This window comes from Budorcas taxicolor, chromosome 13, assembly GCF_023091745.1.
Source record: "Budorcas taxicolor isolate Tak-1 chromosome 13, Takin1.1, whole genome shotgun sequence".
In the NCBI taxonomy this organism is placed as follows: domain Eukaryota; kingdom Metazoa; phylum Chordata; class Mammalia; order Artiodactyla; family Bovidae; genus Budorcas; species Budorcas taxicolor.
Window position 1 is genome coordinate 51,081,668 of NC_068922.1, and position 26,866 is coordinate 51,108,533.

At 38.0% G+C, this 26,866-nt stretch overlaps 1 protein-coding gene across 1 annotated transcript in view; it reads left to right on the forward strand.

Annotated features, from left to right (window-relative positions):
* The window catches only part of RNF24 (ring finger protein 24), a 111,046-nt gene that overhangs the window by 55,839 nt on the left and 28,341 nt on the right, over positions 1 to 26,866 (forward strand). Inside the window, exon 3 of the mRNA XM_052650384.1 lies at positions 9,517 to 9,666. Within this exon, the coding sequence (XP_052506344.1) occupies positions 9,517 to 9,666 (150 nt within the window). The remainder of the gene's footprint in view (positions 1 to 9,516; positions 9,667 to 26,866) is intronic.

The window sequence follows — 26,866 nt, forward strand, 5'->3', positions numbered from 1 at the left end:
TTCTTTATATTACCTCCTGGCTTAACGCAGGAACTCACCTAGGCTAGGCTGCAAGCTTGAATTTGTGTTCCCTTGGCCCCAGGAGACATGCCCATATCAGCAGATATCTCACCATAAAAGGGGCTTCACCATTCCAGTCTTGAGCACCTGGAGTTCCTGCTTTGCCTTAGATTTTGACCGAGGCAAAATATGATGAGTGAATCAAGCTATACAGTTTCTCTGCTGAAGACTTTAAAAAAAATAATAGGTAGAAAGTATTGCACTGAAGAAAGACTTAAAATGGAAAGGAGCACCCATGTAAAGGACATGGTGAAATGTTCTTCCATGAAAATAATGTTGTTGTTGTTGTTCAGCCACTAAGTTGTGTCCAACTTTTAGTGGATTGCAGCATGCCAGGCTCCTCTATCCTCCACTGTCTCCTGGAGTTTGCTCAGAGTCACATCCATTGAGTCAATGATGCTCTCTAACCATCTCATCTTCTGCCACCCCCTTCTCCTTTTGCCTTTAATCTTTCCCACCATCAGTCTTTTCCAATGAATCGACTCTTTGCATCAGGGGGCCAAAGTATTGGAGTTTCAGCATCACTCCTTCCAGTGAATATTCAAGGTTGATTTCCTTTAGGATTGACTGGTTTGATCTCCTTGACAGTCCAAGGGACACCTAAATAGGATAACCAGGAATTTTGTTTTAGAAATAAATATCCAGGGCTTCCCTGCTGGTCCAGTGGTTAAGATTGTACCTGCCAATGCAGGGGATGGGTGTTTGATATCTGTTCCAGGAAGATCCTACATGCCCTGGAGCACAGTAGGTGAGCCTGCACAATAACTGAGCCCGTGCTCGAGAGCCTGCAAGCCATAACTACTAAAGCCAACTTGCCTGAAGCCTGTGCTCTTTAATAAGAGAAACCACCACAATGAGAAGCTCACACAACTAGGGAAAGCCCATGCACAGCAACAAAGACCTACCACAGCCAAAAATTAAAATAAATAAATCTTTTTTAAAAAAAAGAACTACCTAAAAACTAACCATAAAATTGATACATTCAAAGATGAAGTTAGTGATCTTTAGGAGATACCAGTTGTGGATAATAGAATAACTAGGACAAACCAGGGATATAACATGAATTATTTTATAGAGCTGTTTGTTAAGAGTCTCTCACCTACTGAGAGACTAAAAGCTAAACACAAAAGAATACATACTATGTGATTTCATTTAAATATGAAATCCTAACATAAGGAAAATTAATCTGTAATGATGGAAATCAGATCAGTAGTTGGGAGTGGTGATTAATTGCCAAGGGGTACAGGGAACTCTCTGGGGATAAAGAAATGCTCTGCATCTTGATTAGAGTAGTGGCAACAAGGCCATATTCATTTGTGCAAATTCCTTGACCTATACACATAGGTGCATTTTTAATATGAATTCATATCTGTTTTTTTAAGATTAACAAAGTCTAAAATAATTTTTCTTAGAAAGTTTTCCTTGAATGTCTTGTATTTATAAGAAATATATGGCCTTTAATGCTTTATAAACCATAAGTTAACAAATACAGCAATCTAATTACTAGTGTAATTAGAAAAGACCAGTGTCTCTTCTTTTTCTGAGAATTTTTAAAATAAAAGTAGAGTACTGGCTACTGGGAGGATGCTGACTAGGGTCAGGAACTGGTCTAAGAAGAATGAGGCCACCAAACATACTTCAACAAAACACCTGCTGCAGCCCATCTAACCATGGTGTACTTTGTTAAGCTAAGGTCCTCAGTGGGGCCAAATGTCTATTCCTTTTGTATCTTGGTGAAAAAAAAATCCCATTGCTGATTTAAAAAAAAAAAAAAAAACAACTCAGATATTTCTGTCTTTTTCTTTCTTTTTTAATAAACTTATTAGATAGTTTGAAATTTACACTGAGATTAGAGATTTCAGGGACTATGGAATTGCATAAAGGGGGAAAAGATTTTCATGTGAATGAAGTCAGAAGTGCCAAGTAAGATCCAACAGTGTACTATATGTTCTATTTCTTCTCTTCATTCCCACAAAGAGAAGTTACTAAGTAACTTTTACATTTGTAATAGCTAAATAACAAAGAATACTTAGCTTATTATGAGGATCTTGAATAGTAGCTTTCTTTTTAAAGATTGACTTATTTTTTTAATTATTCATATTCATGCCAAAAATATTCTAATGAAGATATTATAAAATTAATATATCTAGACCAGGTTAACATTTTGGAATAATACACCATCTACTTAGACTGTTGGGAAATAGATCAGTTGTAGCTAAGCAATTCCATTTACCAGAAGAAAGGGTAGGGATTCCTAAAATGTATTCTACATCAGTATATCCCCTGTCAACCCCCATTCCTCTGTGAGAATGGAGGACTCATAAGAAACAGCCAGCCTCCAGGAGCACTGAGGCAGACATCTCTTCCTTCTGATGACAGTGCTACCTCTAGTACTCCCTGTCTGTATCTCCATTCAGAATTACCCGAGTTTGTTGGTGGTGCCACCTAGTACAAGGACCCCTACAGGGTGAGATTCTCACACCACTGGCTCACTCCCAGCTGGCCTATATGATTGCCTTTGGCCAGGATAGGTTTCCTGCCTCTGGTGGCCAGTTTGGCACAAGTTATGTGTGTTGGCACAAGTTGGCAGTGTGTGCAGAGGAGTTCCTTGAGGAAGGAGCAATTGGTTTGGTAGAAACCTTTATAGAGATTTGATCTTTGCCAGGGCACCTTTTATGTTATCTACTATTTTTTTAAATGTCATCCCTTTCCCTTGCTGCTGCTGCTAAGTCACTTCAGTCGTGTCTGACTCTGTGCGACCCCATAGACAGCAGCCCACCAGGCTCCCCCATCCCTGGGATTCTCCAGGCAAGAACACTGGAGTGGGTTGCCATTTCCTTCTCCAGTGCATGAAAGTGAAAAGTGAAAGTGAAGTCGCCAAGTCACTTCAGTCGTGTCTGACTCTTTGCGACCCCATGCAGCTCCTCTGTCCCTGGGATTTTCCAGGCAAGAGCACTGGAGTAGGGTTGCCATTTCCTTCTCCGTCCCTCTCCCCTACCCCTTGCCAAAATGTACACACACTTTTTTTTTCACTTTTTATTTTGTATTGTGATAGAGCCAATTAACAACATTGTGATAGATTCAAGTGAACAGTGAAGTGACTCAGCCATACATCTGCATGTATCCATTGTCCGCCAAACTGCCTTCTCATCCGGCAGCCACATAACATTGAGCAGAGTTGCATGTGCCATACAGTAGATCCTTGCTGGTTCACCTTTTTAATTATAGCAGTAAGTACATGTCCATCCCAAACTCCCTAACTATCCTTCCCCACTTCTTTCCTACCAACCACTCTCCAACCACCCCTGCCCTGGCAGTTCTAAGTTCATTGTCTAAGTGTGTGTCTCTTTCTGTTTTGTAAGAAAATTCATTTGTATCATTGTTTTAGTAAATCTTTACATATATCTTAACAGTGTTTTTGCTTTCACTAAGGCACTTCTCAGTCAGTCATCTGATAAAAATAACACATTTTTAACAGTAATAATCAACAATTTATTGGCTGCTTTTTATTTTCCAAGTACAGAAAAGATCCTAGATGCATTATATTAATGCATTTCTAGCACTTAAACTATCCTATTTTAAATAAGAATATATTTTGTAGCTATTTCTATTACTTAAAGATTTTAACTCTTTTGGTTCTCTGATTCTTTTGGCAAACATTTTTTTTAAATTGAGATATGATTATGTATAACATTACATAGTCCCTGCACTGTACAGTATATTCTTTTTTTTAAAAACTTTTTATTTTGTATTGATATATAAATGATTAACAAACAGTGTTGTGATAGTTTCTGGTGAACAGTGAAAGGACTCAGTGATGCATATACATGTATCCGTTCTCCTCCAAACTCCCCTCTCATCCAGGCTGCCACATAACATTGAGCAGAGTTCTGTGTACTATAGAGTAGGTCCTTGTTGGTTATGCATTTTAAAATAGCAGTGTGTACATGTCCATCCTAAACTCCCTATCCTTCCCCACCCCATCATTCCCCTTCCCCCACAACCATAAGTTTGTTCTCTAAGTCTGTGAGTCTCTTTCTGTTTTTTTTGGGGGGGGCGGTTATAATTTTATTTATTTTTGGCTGTGCTGGGTCTTCGTTGCTGCTCACTTTTCACTAGTTGCAGTGAGCAGTGGCTACTCTGTAGTTGTGGTGTATAGACTTCATAGTTGCAGCTCAGTAGTTGTGATTCCTGGGCTCTAGAGCACAGGCTCAATACTTCTGGTGCACTGGCTTAGTTGCTTCTTGCCTGTGGAATCTTCCTGGACCAGGGATCAAACCTGCAACTCCTTTGTTGGCAGATGGATTCTTTACCACTGAGCCACCAGAGAAACCCCTCTTTCTGTTTTTTAAGTAAGTTCATTTGTATCATTTCTTTTTAGATTCCACATATAAGGGATGTCATACAATATTTCTTCCCTGCCTGACTCATTCACTCATTATGATAATCTCTGGGTCCATCCATGTTGCTGCAAACAGCACAGTTTCATTCTTTTAATGGCTGAGCAGTATTACAGTGTATATATGTACCACGTCTTCTTTATCCATTCTTCCATCAATGGACATTTAGGCTGCTTCCATGTGTTGGCTATTGTAAACAGCACACGCACACATACATGTTTTGTCCTTAGTATTTTGTCCTAACTCTTAGAGTTTTCAAATACTTCAATATCTATCACTATTTTATCCTTTCAGGAATCCTTTGAAGCATTGTCCCAGTGAGGTATACAGATTGACCAAATATTGACATCTACCTAGTGACATTCTGGAAACAATATCTAGAGTTGCTGACTGCAAACCTGTCCCTTTTTCCACCTGTTTGCCTATTTTTTCTCTTAGTCTTCCCAACATGTGCATTTAATCTCGTATTTCCTAATGTGAAAATTATTTTACCAAGCAAAATTTGTCTACTGAGGGGTATTTCTAAAGGATTGAGGAATAGTCTTGACTGTAGCAGGAGTCAAATGAAGCCCTATTAGCAGTGTGGAAGAGTTAAGTTTGCACAGCTATAACTTTCTTAGAGCTGTACAATATGTGTGCTAGATCTATTTGGTAAAGTACTCCTGAACTACTGCTTTCTCTTCCAAGAAGATTTGAGTGTAAGAAAAAGGAAATTATATATTTGAATAAAATCTGCAGAAAATGGCTGAATGTTCATAACTAAATATTACACATTACTTATGTCTGGAAGTTCTTAGGAGTTTCCATGAGATGAAATAGTTCTTTGCAGCTACTGACTTCCTGGTATAAGGTATTAGAAGTTGGAAATTAAATTTATAATAACACCAAGGTTTCTGATACAACTAGTCAGGATCTCAACGTTGTCTATAATATAAATATACTCTTCCAGGAACCAACAAGGGACAGTAAAGATTTGCAAACACATTTGTAATGTGCCTTCTATTAATAAAAGTAGAATCATTTTGTTTGATGGGGTTTTATTTTGTTTTTATTTTGGCAGTAGTTGTAATCCAGTTACCATTATGGGTCTTGATAATCAAGCCTGGCAGTTGCTCTTTATTTTCTAGTGAATCAAAATGACAAGAAAAATTCTAACATGAAGGTATGATGAGCAACTTTATCACTATAGCTTATCGCCTAAAGAAGGGGGCAACCTTCACTCATGGTATTTTAACTGTATAGTGATCAGTAAGTATTATTAAACTAATCAGCAGAAATAGTGCCCTTTTAGTGCTTAAACAATATTTGCTGTTTTCTGATTATACACACTAGAGCATATAGCCTGAGGGCACTGGCTTTGGAGTTGGAGAGTCCTTGACTCCCATACATACTTGGTCAGTCATGGCTATGTGACCAAAACTCCTTATCTATAAAATAGGGGAGATTTTTTTTTTTTTCACCACACCGCACAGCTTGCAAGATCTTAGTTCCCTGACCAGGGATCAAACCTATGCCTCCTGCAATGGAAGCACAAAGTCCTTACCACTGGACCATCAGGGAGTTGCCTATAATCTGATTTAATAAAGTGTTTAAAAAAATAGAAGAATAAAATCAAAATGACTAGTAAGCCACAGCCATTATTAACATTTTGATATGTTGGAGCTTCCAGTTCATGATGGCAAAGTAGAAAGATGCACGCTCATCTCATCCTGCAAGAGCACCAAAATCACAACTAGCTGTTGAACAGCCACTGACAGAAGGACACTGGAACCCACCAAAAAAGATACGCCACATCCAGAGACAAAGAAAAAGCTGCAGTGAGATGGTAGGCGGGGCACAATCATGATAAAATCAAACCCCATATCCACCGGGTGGGTGCCCCACAAACTAGAGAACAATAATACCAAAGAAGTTCTCCCACTGTTATAATGGTTCTAAACTTCCCAGCCTGGGGATCCAACACAGGAACTGGAAATCCCCAGGGAATCTGATCTTGAAGGCCAGTGGGATTTGATTATAGGACTTCAACAGAACTGAGGGGAACAGAGACTCCAGTCTTGGAGGGCACAAACAAAATCTTGCCCACACCAAGACCCAGAGGAAAGGAGCAGTGACCCCATAGGAGACAACCAAAACTACCTTCTAGTGTTGGAGTCTCCTGAGGAGGCATGGGTCAGCAAGGGCTCACCACAGGAACAGGGGCACCAGCAGCAGCGGGGCAGGAAGGTCCCCCTTGGTGTAAGCCTTCTTGGAGGTCACCATAAACCCTACCATAGAGCCTGTAGACCCAAGGGCTGAGTCACAGCCAGACAACTACCAGGGATGGAGTGCAGCCCCACCCGTCAGCAGATAATTGGATTAAAGTTTTACTGAGCAAGGCCCTGCCCACCAGAGCAAGACTCAGTTTTTCCCGCCTCCAGTCCCTCCCATCAGGAAACTTACACAAGTCTCTTGGCCTCCTCCATCAGCGGGCATACAGAAGCAAGAAGAACCACAGTCCCACAGTGGCTTAAACAAGCAGAAAGTTATGTCCCAGAAGAAGGGACAAGATAAAACCCCAGAAAAATAATTAAATGAATTGGAGATAGGCAACTTCCAGAAAAAGAATTTGGAATAATGATAATGAAGATGATCCAGGATCTCAGAAAAATAATGAAGAAGATGCAAGAAATGTTTACCAAAGACCTAGAAAAACTAAAGAACAGAGATGAATAATACAGTTAAAAGAATCAGTAGCAGAATAGCTGAGGCAGAAGAACAGATAAGTGACCTGGAGGACAGAATGGTGGAAATCAGTGCTGAAGAACAGAATATAAAAAAAAGAATGAAAAGAAATGAAGACAGCTTAGGAGACCTCTGGGGCAACATTAAATGCCCCAACATTCACACTGTAGGGTGAATTTACTGTAGGGTCCCAGAAGGAGAAGAAAGAAAGGACCTGAGAAAATATTTGAAGAGATAATAGCTGAAAACTTCCCTAACATGGGAAAGGAAATTGTCAACCAAGTCCAGGCAGCACAGGGAGTCCAGGCAGGATAAACCCAAGGAGGAACACACCAAATCACATAGTAATCGAACTGACAAAAATTTAAAACAAGGATAAAATATTAAAAGCAACAAGAGAATTCCCATCAGCCTATCAGCTGATTTCTCAACTGAAACTCTACAAGCCAGAAAGGAATGGCATGATATATTTAAAGTGATGAAAGGGAAGAACCTATAACCAGGAATACTTTACCCAGCTAGACTCTCCTTCAGATTTGATGAAGAAATCAAAAGTTTTCCAGACAAGCCAAAGTTAAGAGAATCCAGTACCACCAAACCAGCTTTAAAACAAATGCTAAAGGAATTTCTCTAAGCAGGAAACACAAGAGAAGGAAAAGAGAAAATAAACCCAAAACAGTTGAGAAAATGGATCATATATATTGATAATTACCTTAAATATAAATGCACCAACCAAAAGACATAGAGTGGCTGGGTGGATGAAAACATGTTCGTGTATGCACTTCCACTTACTGCATCACTTTGCTTAACCCCCCAAATTGTATGTAATTATTTTATATTATGTTAATCATATTCCCATTATGGCTTGCAATTATAATTATCTTTTATTTTTTTCTGGATATTGATTGTGAAAACTAATAAACATCTTTTACTATTGTGATTATGTAACTATTATTCACTTAATACCATTGTATCATGATTGGTTAACAAAAAAATAACAGAACTCTATATCACCAAAATTACCATGTAATAGAAAAACCTGCAATCACTTTTTAAAATCCAGATGCATATCTGAATTATATAGGAATTTTTTGAAAAATGCAAGTGCCGAAGTATTGCTTTTTTTTTCACCAGAGCTCTAGATATGTTTCTAATGATCAGCCATGTTTAAAACCAACTGAATTATATGATGATCTTTTACTTTGTTTCACTTTTTCTGTCATATTCAGCGCTCCCATTTCAGTTTATGTTTTTCAATTTCTCCATCTCTTTTTTTGCTGCTGTTCTTTCTCAAGCCTTTATCAAATGTAGTATAAAAGCTTTTTCATATTATATATACATAATATGCATAATGTATATATTTTATAAAACTTATGAATTTTTGCCTAACTAAAAAATGTATGACATTTTGATTCCACCTGTTTGACTTAGTATGAATAGAGTGCTAGATTTCTAATTTTTAAAAAAAGATATGCAACAAGCAACAGAGGTTCACTGTATAGCAAAGGGAAGTATAGTTAATATCTTGTAATCTTGTAATAACCTATAATGGAAAATAGTTTCAAAAATAATATATGTGTATATTCACCTTGCTGTGCACTTGAAACACTGTAAGTCAACTATATGTCAATAAAATATAAATATTAAGAGAAAAACACAAGTTAAAAAAACATTTTGCTGTTAGCTTTAAGGCTTTTTTCTGCCACACATGTCCACACCTACATATACACGTGTATTTACATATGTAATCCACCAAATTGGGATCATATTTTGTATACAATTTATATATTGCTTAATTTTTCCTGCATATATTTATTAAAATTTCAAAGTTAATGAAAACAGCTTTTCATGACCAAATAATATTGTAACATATGACTTTATATAATTAATCATTATCTTCTTGTGAGACATTAAGTTATTTCCAGTATTTTAGCATTATAAATATTATTACTTTAAAAGTTCAAGAGTTTTTTAAAATCTTTAAACTGCTTTTATTTCCCTTTCCACTTCTTTGAGGTGAACATTTTCATGTATTTATTGATTATTGCCTTTATTTCAGTGAAGTACCTGTGAATACCTTTTTGTAAAGCATTTTAGGTAGGATCACAAACTTCTGGAATAATGCCAGATACATAGTAAGTACTAAATAAGTATTTGTGGTATGATAAATGAATTAATAGCAAGGATATTAACCCTCGTGTATCATATTGTTTTAAATGGGATCAAGCCTTATGAAAAAATGTTCCTCTATACATGTATTATACAAAATAATGTGATCATGGTTCTTAGTCTTTATAACCTAATTTTTTTTCATTCCTTTGTTTCCCCACAGTTCATCCATGAGCTCGGATTTCCCACATTACAACTTCAGGATGCCTAATATTGGATTCCAGAACCTGCCACTCAACATATATATTGTGGTTTTCGGCACTGCTATATTTGTCTTCATCCTTAGTTTACTCTTCTGTTGCTACTTGATTAGGTAATCAATTTTCATTCTATGTTGCCCTAATATATGTTAAGCAGTCAATAATAAATCAGCTTTTGCCCTTAAAGTGTTTTAAACCTATGGTAATTAACAAATGTTCTGAAATTAAGGTGAGTCCATGATTCATTCATTCTCACAAATCCTCCACAACTAGCTCATTCTCTTTAATATTATATTTATAGATATAATATATATAAATTTTTGTTAATCACTAAGCCATGTCTGACTCTTTGCGACCCCCTAGATGGTAGCCTGCAAGGCTCCTCTGTTCATGGGCCTTCCCAGGCAAGAATACTGGATTGGGTTGCCATTTCTTTCTCCAAAGGATCTTCCCAACCCAGGGATTGAACCCTCATCTCCTGCTTGGCAGACAGATTCTTTACCACTTCGATACATTTTAGGAATCAGTATTTATTAGATACTTACTGTGTGCCAGACCCTGTGCTGTGTGTGCACTGGGTAACCTTAACAAGGTTAACAGGGTAACCTTATTTTCTTTATTTTTTAGAAGTTAAATAATTTCCCTATAGTCACACAGATAAAAAATTGGTTAGACTTGGGACCCAAACAGTTGTGTCTGACCTTAGAGCATGTGCTCTTAACCACTGAAAAAATAAAAATAAATCATATTTATCAGCTTCATTTGGCTTCATCAGCTTCATCGCCAATCATATTGGCTTCATTTCCAAAATAACCATTTCAGAATTTCATAATCACACTCAAAGGACGGATTTGTACACTAAGGATATTCTAAAACTTTTCTAGTAAAGTACAGTTGATTTACGATATTAAAACGTTTTTGAACCTGGATTTTTTTAATGAAGACAAGAACCTACTTTACTTTTCTTTTAGTAACAGATGGCAAGCTGTTAGGTTGGCCAAAAAGTTCATTCAGGTTTGCCCATAAGTTGCTACAGAAAAAAACAAACGAATTTTTTTGCCAACCCAATACTTAAGAAAAAAAAAATATTCCTTTCGAGCTTCCCTGGTGGCTCAGATAGTAAAGAATCTGCCTGCAATGCAGAAGACCCAGGTTTGATCCCTGGGTCAGGAAGATCCCCTAGAGAAAGGAATGGCTAAATAAGTCACAATTTATTATTACTAGAATGTTTCCTGGAAGAATAGCAAAAAGATATTTCTGTTAAATGCATCTGCCATAGCAAATGCAAGATAAAATAATGCAATCTAAAATATTAGTTAAGACTTCCCTGGTGGCTCAGTGATACATAATCTAGCCTTGTCCAAGAAGATCCCACACACCATGGATCAACTAAGCCCATGAGCCACAACTGTTGAGCCTGTGTTCTAGAGCCTGGGAATTGCAACTGCTGAAGCCTGCTCACTCTAGAGCCCATGCTCCACAGCAACAGAAGCCACTGCAGTGAGAAGCCCACACACTGCAATTTGAGAGTAGCCCCTGCTCACAACTGGAGAAAAGCCCGCACAACAAAAACCCAGCACAGCCAAAAATAAATAAATAAAATTTTAAAAATAATAATAAAGAAGTTCAACAAACCACAGAAAAATGGACTTTTGGCAGGGAGTGTTTTCTTATAAAATGATTGACAATCCATGACTAAGAGCAAGTATTACGTACATGCATGCATGCACATATATCCACAAAGAGAGAGAAATTAATTTCTGTAAAAAGAGAATTTTGCTACATGGCATATCTAAAATATTTGAAAACTTACATCCTCACAAAAACCAACACACTGATGTTTGTAGAAAGAAGCTGTAACCATAATTACCAAAACTTAGAAGCAACCAAGATATTTTTCATTGAATGAATGAATTGTAGTGATCTAGATAATAGAATGTTATTCAGCTCTGAAAGTAAATGAGTTATATCTAGCATTGAAAAGACATAGAGGGATCTTGAACGCATATTTCTAAGTGAAAGAAGCCAACTTGAAAATGCTACATACTAGATGATTCTAACTATATGACATACTGAAAAAGGTAAAACTATGGAGACAGTAAAAAGATCACTTGATGCCAGGAACTAGGGGAGAGGGAGGGATGAACAGGTGGAGCACAAAAATGTGTAGATCAGTAAGACTATTTTATATGTTACTATAATGGTGGATTTCGTTTGCATGGTCTAGGACATCTTCATTTATTTATTTATTTTTGACCATGCCACGTAGTATGTGAGATCTTAGTTCCCCTACCAGGGATTGAACCTGAGCCCCTTGCATTAGAAGCAGAGAATCTTAACCACTGGACCACAGGAAAGTCCCTTAGGACATCATTTTGTTATCCATAAGGAGTATTTCTAGCATATCCAGTAAAAGCATGTATGTTTTATTTATTTATTAAAATGTTTAAATTGTATATTGGATATAGTTGGTTAACAGTGTCATGTTAGTTTCAGGTGTACAGCACAGTGATTGTTATACATATATATGTATGCATGTAATTGCTATGACTTTGGTTATTTTGTTTTTCTGTGACACAGTGAATCAGCTTTCTCTCTCTTTTTTTCTTATTCAGCTTATTCTGATTATTTCCATCATAATAAGAGTATGATTGGAGTAGTAAATAGCAACCCACTCCAGTATTCTTGTCTGGAAAATTCCACAGACAGAGGAGCCTGGTGGGCCACAGTCCATGGGATCACAGAGTTGCACACAACTGAGCATACCAAGAGTACGATGGAGGACTGATAGGGCTTTGAGGATAGTATTTGCAATCAGGCAAATGTTATGTTTAGCTTAAAACTAACAGGATTGGATCTTAATAGATTCGTAGTAGTGATCATACCCTGTTCCTTGATAAACTGAGTCATTGTTAACTGAGTAATTCTCATTTGGGAAGCATCTCAGACTTTGCTGAATAACCGTTTGGTGAAGTAGTCATTACAGTTTCTCAGTAGCATTCCTTCTTTTTCTTCCATCTCATGCATGGATGTCTAGTTCACTCCATTGAGTTTCCCTGGGGGCTCAGATGGTAAAGAATCCGCCTGCAATGCCAGAGACCTGGGTTCAATCCATGGGTTGGGAAGATCCCCTGGAGGAGGGCATGGCAACCCACTCCAGTATTCTTGCCTGGGGAATCCCCATGGACAGATGAGCCTGGCAGGCTGTAGTCCATGGGATTGCAAACAGTCAGACACAACTGAGTGACTAAGCACAGCATAGTGGTAGATACCTGTCATTGTGGGGTTTTTTGTAAAAAAAAAAAAAAAATGGATCTGATTTCTCAACAGAAACAGTGGGGAAAAAAAATAAAAGCATTGATATTCATTTAAAAAGAAAAACAGAGGCTCTTTCACCATTACCATTCAACATTGTACTAGAAGTTCTAGCCAGAAGATTTAGGCAAGACAAAGAAATAGAGGGTATTCAATTGGAAAGAAGGAAGTAAAACTGTCTCTTTCTGAAGATGACCTGATTCTATATATAGACAATCCCATAGAATATATACACACACAAAAAAAAAAACAGAAAAAATCTAGGAGTAACAGACAAGCAAACTTTGAGACTATAGAAGTAACACCAAAAAAATCAGTTATATTTCTGTTCACCAGCAAGGGACAATCTGAAAAGGAAATAGATGAAACATTTACAGTAGCATCCAAAAGAATTAAAATCCTAGGAATAAGTTTAACCAAGGAGGTGAAAGACTTATACACTGAGAACTATAAAATATTGCAGAAATAAAGAAAACCTAAATTAATGGAAAGATTTCAGGAACTGGAAGACTTAATATTATTAATATGGCAGTATTCCTCAAAGCAATCAACAGATTCAGTGCAAAGACTCAAAATTCTAATAACCTTTGATACCGAAATGGAAAAACTGATCCTTGGAGGTCTTAATGACCTGGATAACCACAATCATGTGATCACTCACCTAGAGCCAGACATCCTGGAGTGTGAAGTTAAGGGGGCCTTAGGAAATTTTGGGGCTTCCCTGGTGGCTCAGAGGTTGAAGTGTCTGCCTGCAATGCGGGAGACCTGGGTTCGATCCCTGGGTCGGGAAGATCCCCTGGAGAAGGAAATGGGAACCCACTCCAGTATTCTGGCCTGGAGAATCCCATGGACAGAGGAGCTTGGTGGGCTACAGTCCACAGGGTCGCAAAGAGTCAGACACGACTGAGCGACTTCACTTCACTTTAGGAAATTTTACTGTGAGCAAATGCCACACCACCTTACCTGCCTGCTGAGAAACCTGTACGCAGATCAAGAAGCAACAGTTAGAACCAGACATGGAACAACGGACTGGTTCAAAATCGGAAAAAGAGTACATCATAGCTGTATATTGTCACCACGCTTATTTAATTTTAACTTATATGCAGAGTATATCATGCAAAATGCTGGGCTGGATGAAGCACATGCTGGAATCAAGATTGCTAGAAGAAATATCAATAACCTCAGATATGCAGATGATACCACCATTATAGCAAAAGATGAAGAGGAACTAAAGAGCCTCTTGGTGAAGGTGAAAGAGGAGAGTGAAAAGGCTGGCTTAAAACTCAACATTCAAAAAACAAAGATCATGGCATCCAGTCCCATCACTTCATGGCAAATAGATGGAGAAACAATGGAAACAGTGACAGACTTTATTTTTTCGGGCTCCAAAATCATTGCAGATGGTGACTGCAGTTGTGAAATTAAAAGATGTTTGTTCCTTGGAAGGAAAGCTCTGGCAAACCTAGATAGCATATTCAAAAGCAGAGACATTACTTTGCCAACAAAGGTCCATATAGTCAAAGCTATCGTTTTTCCAGAAGTCATGTATGGATGTGAGAGTTGGACTATAAAGAAGGCTGAGTGCTGAAGAATTGATGCTTTTGAACTGTGGTGTTGGAGAAGACTCTTGAGAGTCCCTTGGACTGCAAGGAAATCCAACCAGTCCATCCTAAAGGAAATCAGCCCTGAATATTCATTGGAAGGACTCGTGCTGAAGCTGAAACTCCAATACTTTGGCCACCTGATGTGAAGAACTGACTCATTGGAAAAGACCCTGATGCTGGGAAGGATTGAAGGCAGGAGGAGAAGGGGATGACAGAGGATGAGATGGTTGGATGGCATCACCGACTTGATGAACATGAGTTTGAGTAGCTCCAGGAGTTGGCAATGGACAGGGAAGCCCAGTGTGCTGCAGTCCATGGGGTCGCAAAGAGTCGGACACAACTGAGCGACTGAACTGAAACTTGGTGACTGCTTTTGATTGAGGTTCCCAGGGGTAATGACTGTATTACTGGTGTTATTTTACATTTAGTGTAGCATAGTACTATTATTATGCATATTTAATGGTGATTGTTCTATTAAAAATCTACTGTGGTGTCAGACATGAGGAAGACTTATTCTTATGTCTAACCTTAATTTTTTGTAAAACAGTTTAAACTAAGGAAGAATGTTACCTATTTAGGCTTTCAAAATGCATTATAAATTTTTTTAAACATATTATATTCTCCTTAATTTTAGAAAATAAGGAAAAATAAGATTTTTCTTAACTCAACAGCAAGAAGATAGCTGAATTTAAAAATGAGTAAAAGGGATTGCCCTGATGATCCAGTGGTTAAGAATCCACCTTGCAATGCAAGGGACACCAGTTCAACCCCTGATCCAAGAAGATCCCACATGCTACAGGGCAACTAAAGCCCATGCACCACAAATACTGAGCCCAAACACCACAACTACTGACACCTGTGTGGCCGAGAGCCCGTGCTCCCCAACAAGAGAAGCCACCACAGCTTCTCAGCCTAAATAAATGAATATTTTAAAAAAAAAATAGGTGAAGGGCTTAAATAGCCATTTCTCTAAAGAAGATATATAGACGGTCAACAAGCACATGAAAAGATGTTCAACAGCATTGGTCATTAAGGAAATGTAAGTTAAAACCACAGCAAAATTCACAACAGGTAGATGCTATAGTCAAAAATATGGAAAATGGTAAGTGTTGATAAAGATATGGAGAAATAGGAACACTCATACATTGCTGGTGGGAATGTAAAATGGTATGGTCACTGTGAAAAAGAGTTCATCGACTCTTTGAAAGTTAAACATAGAATTACCATAAGACCCAGAAATTTCACTCCTAGGTATATACCCAAGACAAATGAAGAAGTGTGTCCACAAGGAAGTTTGTATACTATGTTTAAAGCATTATTCATGAGAGCCAAAAGGTGTAAACAACCCAAATGCTCATCAGCAGATAAATGCGTAATCAAATTGTGGCATATACATACAGTGAAATATTATTCAGCCATAAGAAAGTAGCGGTGTACTGATACTTGCTATAACTAGAAAGAGGCTTGAAAACATTATAGTAAATGAAAAGCCAGATACAGAAAGGTCATATGTTGTATGATTTATTTTATGTAATGTATCTATAATAGACAAATCCATAGAGACAGAAAGCAGGGAAGGTGGGATGGGGACCAACTACTTAATGAGTACCAGATATTTTTGATGAATAAATGTGGTTTTTTTTTTAAGATTTATTTATTTATTTTAATTTTTGGCTGTGATGGGTCTTTGTTGCTGCACTCAGGCTTTCTCTAGTTGTGGCAAGTCAGGGCTACTCTTCATTGCAGTGTGCTTCTCATTACAGTGGCTTTTCTTGTGGAGCATGGGCTCTAAACACACAAGCTTCAGTGGTTGCAGTGTATGAGCTCAGTAGTTGCAGCTTTCTGGCTTAGTTCCTCCACAGCCTGACTCTTCCTGAACCAGGGATTGAACTGGTGTCCCTTGCATTGCAAAGCATATTCTTAACTACTGGACCACCAGGGAAGCCCAAAAAAGTTTTTAAATTAAAGTGAACTAGTTAAAAGACACTTACTCCTTGGAAGGAAAGTTATGACCAACATAGATAGCATATTAAAAAGCAGAGACATTACTTTGCCAACAAAGGTCCGTCTAGTCAAGGCTATGGTTTTTCCTGTGGTCGTGTATGGATGTGAGAGTTGGACTGTGAAGAAAGCTGAGCGCCGAAGAATTGATGCTTTTGAACTGTGGTGTTGGAGAAGATTCTTGAGAGTCCCTTGGACTGCAAGGAGATCCAACCAGTCCATCCTAAAGGAGATCAGTCCTGGGTGTTCTTTGGAAGGAATGATGCTGAAGCTGAAACTCCAGTACTTTGGCCACCTCATGCAAAGAGTTGACTCATTGGAAAAGACTCTGATGCTGGGAGGGATTGGGGGCAGGAGGAGAAGGGAACGACAGAGGATGAGATGGCTGGATGGCATCACCGACTCGATGGACGAGAGTTTGAGTGAACTCCGGGAGTTGATGATGGACAGAGAGGCCTGGCGTGCTGCAATTCATGGGGTCGCAAAGAGTCGGACATGACTGAGTGACTGAACTGAACTGAACTGAACTGAGTGGTTTCACAATGTTGTGACTATACTAAGTGCTACTGGATTATATACTTTAGGATGGTTAATTGTGTGTTATATGAATACAAGTAAAAGAATGATAGTATTTTTAAATGAGTCAAGAAGAAATAGAAAGTATTCATAACTATATATCTAATAAGAAAAGCATTCCCACAAAGAAACTTCAAGCCAGGTAGCTTCACCAGTGAATTTCTCCATTTAAGGAAAAAATACTACTCTTCTGTGACTTTTCCAGAGAACAGAAGTAGAAGAAATATTTCTTAACTCAAATAATGAGGCCATTAATTTTGATTCCAAAGCCTGACAGGGACATTATAAGAATGAAAATTATAAACTAATCTCTCTCATGAACAAAATATTAGTAAATCAGATTCAAGGGTGTGAAAACTGGTGGTACATCACAACCAAATGGAGTTTTGTTCCAGGAATGAAGGTTGTTTTAACATCTGAAAATCAATCAATACAGTGTACCACATTAATAGTAAAAAGGAAAAGTATGATGGGAAAAAAAAGCACTTGACAAAAATTAATACCTATTCATGATTTTTTTTTAATCTAAAACTAGGATACAGGGAACTTTGTTTATTTGAATAAAGATATCTACAAAAAATTTAGAGAAAACATTGTATTAATAGTTAACTATTGATAAGGACATTCACTGTCACCCCTTTTATTTAATATTGTACTCAAGGTCCTAGCCAGTGCAGAGGGAAAAAAGTAAAATAAAGAATAAAGAACAAAATCTGTGAAGGTTAAACTGTTACTGCTTGCAGACAAAATAATTGTATATTTTAAAATCCAAAAACTTCTGCAGATAAGCTGTTAAGAATTAATAAGTGAACTTTGCAAGTCACTAGATACAGGATCAATGTACAAAAATTGAATTTTTTTCTATGTAGTAGCAACAAAGAATTAGAATTTAAAAAATTTTAAATACCATTTACAGTAAATCAAAAATTATCAAATACCTAGGAATAAATTTAGTGAAGGATATGTAAGTGTTATACATAGAAATGTATACAGAGAAAGCAGACTTAATAAATAGAGTATGCTATATTCATAGGTTGGAAATTCAATCTTACAAAGATGTCAGTTCTTCTCCCCAGTTAATCTAAAAATTAAACACAATCACAGTCAAAATCCCAACAGCTTTTTGTGGAAATTGATGAGCTCATGAAATTTATATGAAAATGCAAAGGCCCAAAAATAACCAAAATAGTTAAGAAGAACAAAGGTTGAGGACTTACACTACCAGACTCCAAAATTTGTTACAAAGGTCCAGTACTGATTAAAGACAATCTCTTTAACAAGTGGTGCTGGGAAAACTGGTCAACCACTTGTAAAAGAATGAAACTAGATCACTTTCTAACACCATACACAAAAATAAACTCAAAGTAGATTAAAGATCTAAACATAAGGCCAGAAACTATAAAACTCCTAGAGGAGAACATAGGCAAAACACTCTCCAACATACATCACAACAGGATCCTCTATGATCCATCTCCCAGAATACTGGAAATAAAAGCAAAAATAAACAAATGGGATCTAATTAAAATTAAAAGTTTCTGTACAACGAAGGAAAATATAAGCAAGGTGAAAAGACAGCCTTCTGAATGGGAGAAAATAATAGCGAATGAAGCAACTGACAAACAACTCATCTCAAAAATATACAAGCAACTTATGCAGCTCAATTCCAGAAAAATAAACGACCCAATCAAAAAATGGGCCAAAGAACTAAATAGACATTTCTCCAAAGAAGACATATGGATGGCTAACAAACACATGAAAAGATGCTCAACATCACTCATTATCAGAGAAATGCAAACCAAGACCCACAATGAGGTGCCGTTTCACACCAGTCAGAATGGCTGCGATCCAAAAGTCTACAAGCAATAAATGCTGGAGAGGGTGTGGAGAAAAGGGAACCCTCTTACACTGTTGGTGGGAATGCAAACTAGTACAGCCACTATGGAGAACAGTGTTTAAAAATTGCAAATAGAACTGCCTTATGACCCAGCAATCCCACTGCTGGGCATACACACTGAGGAAACCAGAACTGAAAGAGACACGTGTACCCCAATGTTCATCGCAGCACTGTTTATAATAGCCAGGACATGGAAGCAACCTAGATGTCCATCAGCAGATGAGTGGATAAGAAAGCTGTGGTACATATACACAATGGAGTATTACTCAGCCGTTAAAAAGAATACATTTGAATCAGTTCTAATGAGATGGATGAAACTGGAGCCGATTATACAGAGTGAAGTAAGCCAGAAAGAAAAACACCAATACAGTATACTAACACATATATATGGAATTTAGAAAGATGGTAATGATAACCCTGTATGCGAGACAGCAAAAGAGACACAGATGTATAGAATGGATTTTTGGACTCTGTGGGAGAGGGAGAGGGTGGGATGATTTGGGAGAATGGCATTGAAACATGTATACTGTCATGTAAGAAATGAATCACCAGTCTGTGTTCGATACAGGATGCTTGGGACTGGTGCATGGGGATGATCCAAAGAGATGATATGGGGTGGGAGGTGAGAGGTGGGAGGGGGGTTCAGGATTGGGAACTCATCTATACCCATGGTGGATCCATGTCAATGTATGGCAAAACCAATACAGTATTGTAAAGCAAAATAAAATCCATGAGTCCATGCTGATATAAACAAATGAGGGAGAAAGGGCATCTTTTCCTTACAGAATAATCCCAGTTAATGGACAAGGAATTAGGAAACCATGAAACCACCACTAGGCAAACAATACAGAATTGTTGCAAGCAGGATGTCTTGATGCTAAAATCAGTGGGCACAAGCTTGAGAAAAAATTAATTTTCACAATTTCAACATCTCTCCCCCAACTGATACTGATATTTGCAACTGGTATCGATCAGTTGCGAAGGGGAAAATAGTAACTTTACGATGGGGAGACCCAGTAGATACTGCCATAACCAAGTGATCATGTTTGATACATCAGAATCCTGAAAAACAAGGAAAAATTAAGGAACTGTCACAGATTAGTAAAAGCTAAAGAGATGTAACTAGAGGCAAGCTGGGATCCTGAATTGGATCACAAGATAGGAAAAAAATATTAGTGAAAAAACTGGTGAAATTCAAATAAAATCTGTTTGGTTAATACTGCTACTGCTGTCACTTCAGTCATGTCCAACTCTGTGCGATCCCATAGATGGCAGCCCACCAGGCTCCCCCGTCCCTGGGATTCTCCAGGCAAGACTGGAGTGGGTTGCCATTTCCTTCTTCAATGCATGAAAGTGAAAAGTGAAAGTGAAGTCGCCCAGTCGTGTCCAACTCTTTGTGACCCCATGGACCGCAGCCTACCAGGCTCCTCTGCCTATGGGATTTTCCAGGCAAGAGTACTGGAGTGGGGTGCCATTGCCTTCTCCTTAGTTAATACTGTATGAGTATTAATATCAAAATATCAGTGTTAATTTCCTGCTTTTGATCATTGTACTACGGTTGTGTAAGATGTGAATATTGGAAAACTAGGGAGAGAAGTATATGCGAACTATGACATTTTTTGCAGCTTTCCTGTAAGTCCAAAAAAAAAAATTTTTTTTTTTAAACTGGCATGGTATTGACACAAGGTGCATTAGTTTCCCAGGGTTTCTGTAACAAAGAACCACAAGCTAGATGGCTTAAAACAATAGAAATGTATTAATCTCTTATAGTTCTAAAGGCTAGGAGTTCAAAATTAAGGTGTTGGCAGGGCCATGCTACCTCTGAAGGCTACCTGGGGAGGATCTTTCCTTGCCTCTTCCTAGTTCCTAGTGGTTATCAGCAATCCTTGATGTTTTTTGACTGGTAGGGGCATCACTTCTGTTTCTGCCTTTGTCTTCACCTGGCCTTCTTCCCTGTGCCTCTGTATGTCCTCTCATCTTCCTCTAAGAACAACAGTCATATTGGGTTTATGGTCCACCTTCATCATAATATGACCTCATTTTAACTAATATAGTCTGCAAAAATTATATTTCCAGTTAAGGTTACATTCTGAAGTAGTTTTATATTAATTTTGAGAGGTCTCTGTTCAATCTAGTACACAAGAATTGACAAATAAACCAATGGGACAGAACAGAAACTCTAGAAACAGAACCACATACTAGTCTGACTTAAACAGCAGATACATCATGGCAACACAGTGGCGAAGGATCTTTTCAATAAATGAGTCAAATGAAAATCTGCATCTGGGTAAAAAGAATCTTGACCTCTACCTCATGTCATACATACAAATTTCAGATGGATCATAAACCTAAATGTGATAGGTAAAATAAATTATTTTCACAGTACACACACGAGATTATCTTCATGATCTGGAGGTTGACGAAGATTTCCTTAACTGCACACAAAAAGAACTGATGTCATTGCAAAGAGTTTATAAACAGGGAAGAGTTGATGAACTGGTGCATGGGTGCTCAGTCATTGTCCAACTCTTTGCAACCCCATGGACTGTAGCCTGCCAGGCTCCTCTGTCCATGGCATTATCCAGGCAAGAACACTGGTGTGGGTTGCTATTTCCTCCTCCAGGGGATCTTCCTGATTCAGGAATCGAACCTGAGTCTCCTCCATCAGCAGGCAAATTCTTTATCACTGAGCCACCTGGGAAACCCAACTGGGCTTATTAAGTTAAAAGCTGTTGTTCATCAAAAGATAACATTAAGAGAATGAAAAAAGCCATAGAGTAGGAGAAAATAATTGCAGTACGCAACAAAGGACTTGCATCTAAAATATTTAAAGAACTTCTACAAATCAATAAGGAAAAGACAGTCAACTCATTTTCTTAAATGGACAAAATACTTGAATAGGCATTTCATAAAAGAATATATCCAGGCAGCTCTCACCTTCTGAGGAGTGTTTCTCTCTAAATAAACCCACTTCTTACCGATTACTTTCTCTCACTAAAGTCTTTCTGCAATGAAACTTTAAAGTCTCATTGTAATGAAGCAGAGCTTCATTACATCCAGAGACCAGGTGTGATCTTGAAACCAGGCAGGGCCCTATGGGGCTCCCAAGGATGGAGGCCTTTCTGTCTCCCATTTCTTTTTTTTTAATTTATTTATTTTTTGGTTGAAGGATAACTGCTTTACAGAATTTTGTTGTCTGTCAAACATCAACATGAATCAACCATATGTATACATATGTCCCCTCCCTGTCTCCTGTTTCTTGTAGGCAAGACTTCAGTCTCCCATGACCTTCCCTGAGTTCCAAAGGGTGGATTAAAACAGATGCTAATCAAAGGAGGAGCAGCAGCCGAGAAACCAGTGAGGCAAGATTAAAGGGACCAGAGAAGCCCATCAGGATTAGGAGACCCATCACCTGAGATGAGATTAAGTGAAAGTCTCTCATGTCTGACTCTGCGACCCCGTGGACTATACAGTCCATGGAATTCTCCAGGCCAGAATACTGGAGTGGGTAGCCGTTCCCTTCTCCAGGGGATCTTCCCAACCCAGGGACAGAACCCAGGTCTCCCCATTGCAGGTGGATTCTTTACCAGCTGAGCCACCAGGAAAGCCCAAGAATACTAGAGTGGGTAGCCTATCCCTTCTCCAGCAGATCTTCCCGACCCAGGAATCAAACCCAGGTCTCCTACATTGCAGGATTATTGAGATTACAGAAGTGCAAGCACTGCTCACACCCTAATCTTGTTTGATACCACCTTTGAGCCCTTATAAAAACCCTCATCAAGTTCTCTGGGGTTGAGACACATAGTTTTTCAAGGCAGAAACCTGTCCTGTCTCCCTTTGCCTGACAAAACAATAAAGCTATCCTTTTCTGCTTCACTGCCCTGCCTCAAAAAGAAGTATCCAATCAGGCAACAGGCATATGAAAGGGTCCTAAATGTCATTTGGGAAATGCAAAATTAAAACCAAAATGAGAGGGTACTTCTCTGGCAGGCCAGTGGTTAGGACTTCACCTTCTAATGCAGGGGATGTGAGTTCAGTCCCTGGTCAGGGAGCTAAGATCCCACATGCCTTGTAGCCAAAAAACCAAAACATAAAACAGAAGCAGTATTCTAACAAATTCAATTAAGATTTTTTTCAAAAAGTCCACATCAGGGACTTTCCTGGCAGTCTAGTGGTTAAGACTCCCCGCTTCCACTGCAGGGGAATGCTGGTTCAATCCCTGGTCAGGGAACTAAGATCTCACATGCCGCATGGCCAAAATAATAATGATAATAATAATTTATATATATATATTAAAAAGTCCACATCAAAAAAAAGAAAAAGAAAACCAAAATGAGATACCCCTGAACACTCACCAGATTGGCCAAAAAGTTTTATTTTTTTTTATTTTTTTTTTTACAAGGGAGAAATTTTCCTCAAGATTTACAGGGAAATCTCCTGTGCTCGGGGGGTGGGGGCAGTGAATAGTTTGAATTATGGGATAGTTTTTCAGAAATGCCATTTTTATTACTTGCAGATGGGCACAGTAAATATGCTAGGCTAACAAAATGTTGCCAGGGTGTTTTGCCAAATATAGATCTCTGTGTGAATGTATCAGAATGATAGGTAATTAACTTTTATTGTTGATACATCAGTGTGAGCTCTGAAAATGTTTAAAACTGTTTATTCCCTTAAGTGGTTTCACAAGTACCTTTGTCTCTAGACTCTTTTTTTTTTTTTAATTTTTACTTTATTTTACTTTACAATACTGAATTTGTTTTGCCATACATTGACATGAATGCACCACAGGTGTACATGCGTTCCCAAACATGAACCCCCCTCCCACCTTCCTCCCCATAACATCTCTCTGGGTCATCCCCGTGCACCAGCCCCAAGCATGCTGTATCCTGCATCGGACATAGACTGGCGATTCGATTTTTACATGATAGTATACATGTTTCAATGCCATTCTCCCAAATCATCCCACCCTCTCCCTCTCCCTCTGAGTCCAAAAGTCCGTTATACACATCTGTGTCTTTTTTGCTGTCTTGCATACAGGGTCATCATTGCCATCTTTCTAAATTCCATATATATGTGTTAGTATACTGTATTGGTGTTTTTCTTTCTGGCTTACTTCACTCTGTATAATCGGCTCCAGTTTCATCCATCTCATTAGAACTGATTCAAATGTATTCTTTTTAACGGCTGAGTAATACTCCATTGTGTATATGTACCACAGCTTTCTTATCCACTCATCTGCTGATGGACATCTAGGTTGCTTCCATGTCCTGGCTATTATAAACAGTGCTGCGATGAACATTGGGGTACACGTGTCTCTTTCAGTTCTGGTTTCCTCAGTGTGTATGCCCAGCAGTGGGATTGCTGGGTCATAAGGCAGTTCTATTTGTAGTTTTTTAAGGAATCTCCACACTGTTCTCCATAGTGGCTGTACTAGTTTGCATTCCCACCAACAGTGTAAGAGGGTTCCCTTTTCTCCACACCCTCTCCAGCATTTATTGCTTGTAGACTTTTGGATCGCAGCCATTCTGACTGGTGTGAAACGGCACCTCATTGTGGGTCTTGGTTTGCATTTCTCTGATAATGAGTGATGTTGAGCATCTTTTCATGTGTTTGTTAGCCATCCATATGTCTTCTTTGGAGAAATGTCTATTTAGTTCTTTGGCCCATTTTTTGATTGGGTCATTTATTTTTCTGGAATTGAGATGCATAAGTTGCTTGTATATTTTTGAGATGAGTTGTTTGTCAGTTGCTTCATTCGCTATTATTTTCTCCCATTCAGAAGGCTGTCTTTTCACCTTGCTTATATTTTCCTTTGTTGTACAGAAGCTTTTAATTTTAATTAGATCCCATTTGTTTATTTTTGCTTTTATTTCCAGTATTCTGGGAGATGGATCATAGAGGATCCTGTTGTGATGTATGTTGGAGAGTGTTTTGCCTATGTTCTCCTCTAGGAGTTTTATAGTTTCTGGTCTTACATTTAGATCTTTAATCCATTTTGAGTTTATTTTTGTGTGCGGTATTAGAAAGTGATCTAGTTTCATTCTTTTACAAGTGGTTGACCAGTTTTCCCAGCACCACTTGTTAAAGAGATTGTCTTTACTCCATTGTATATTCTTGCCTCCTTTGTCAAAGATAAGGTGTCCATATGTGTGTGGATTTATCTCTGGGCTTTCTATTTTGTTCCATTGATCTATATGTCTGTCTTTGTGCCAGTACCATACTGTCTTGATGACTGTGGCTTTGTAGTAGAGCCTGAAGTCAGGCAAGTTGATTCCTCCAGTTCCATTCTTCTTTCTCAAGATTGCTTTGGCTATTCGAGGTGTTTTGTATTTCCATACAAATCTTGAAATTATTTGTTCTAGTTCTGTGAAAAATATCTCTGGTAGCTTGATAGGGATTGCATTGAATTTGTAAATTGCTTTGGGTAGTATACTCATTTTCACTATATTGATTCTTCTGATCCATGAACATGGTATATTTCTCCATCTATTAGTGTCCTCTTTGATTTCTTTCATCAGTGTTTTATAGTTTTGTATATATAGGTCTTTAGTTTCTTTAGGTAGATATATTCCTAAGTATCTTATTCTTTTCGTTGCAATGGTGAATGAAATTGTTTCCTTAATTTCTTTTTCTACTTTCTCATTATCAGCATATAGGAATGCAAGGGATTTCTGTGTGTTGATTTTATATCCTGCAGCTTTACTATATTCATTGATTAGCTCTAGTAATTTTCTGGTGGAGTCTTTAGGGTTTTCTATGTAGAGGATCATGTCATCTGCAAACAGTGAGAGTTTTACTTCTTCTTTTCCAATTTGGATTCCCTTTATTTCTTTTTCTGCTCTGATTGCTGTGGCCAAAACTTCCAGAACTATGTTGAATAGTAGCGGTGAAAGTGGGCACCCTTGTCTTGTTCCTGACTTTAGGGGAAATGCTTTCAATTTTTCACCATTGAGGATAATGTTTGCTGTGGGTTTGTCATATATAGCTTTTATTATGTTGAGGTATGTTCCTTCTATTCCTGCTTTCTGAAGAGTTTTTATCATAAATGGATGTTGAATTTTGTCAGAGGCCTTCTCTGCATCTATTGAGATAATCATATGGCTTTTATTTTTTAATTTGTTAATGTGGTGAATTACGTGATTGATTTGCGGATATTGAAGAATCCTTGCATCCCTGGGATAAAGCCCACTTGGTCATGGTGTATGATCTTTTTAATGTGTTGTTGGATTCTGATTGCTAGAATTTTGTTGAGGATTTTTGCATCTATGTTCATCAGTGATATTGGCCTGTAGTTTTCTTTTTTTGTAGTATCTTTGTCAGTTTTGGTATTAGGGTGATGGTGGCCTCATAGAATGAGTTTGGAAGATTACCTTCCTCTGCAATTTTCTGGAAGAGTTTGAGTAGGATAGGTGTTAGCTCTTCTCGAAATTTTTGGTAGAATTCAGCTGTGAAGCCGTCTGGACCTGGGCTTTTGTTTGCTGGAAGACTTCTGATTACAGTTTCAGTTTCCGTGCTTGTGATGGGTCTGTTAAGATTTTCTATTTCTTCCTGGTTCAGTTTTGGAAAATTGTACTTTTCTAAGAATTTGTCCATTTCTTCCACGTTGTCCATTTTATTGGCATATAATTGCTGATAGTAGTCTCTTATGATCCTTTGTATTTCTGTGTTGTCTGTTGTGATCTCTCCATTTTCATTTCTAATTTTATTGATTGGGTTTTTCTCTCTTTGCTTCTTGATGAGTCTGGCAAATGGTTTGTCAATTTTATTTATTCTTTCAAAGAACCAGCTTTTGGCTTTGTTGATTTTTGCTATGGTCTCTTTTGTTTCTTTTGCATTTATTTCTGCCCTAATTTTTAAGATTTCTTTCCTTCTACTAACTCTGGGGTTCTCTAATTCTTCCTTTTCTAGTTGCTTTAGGTGTAG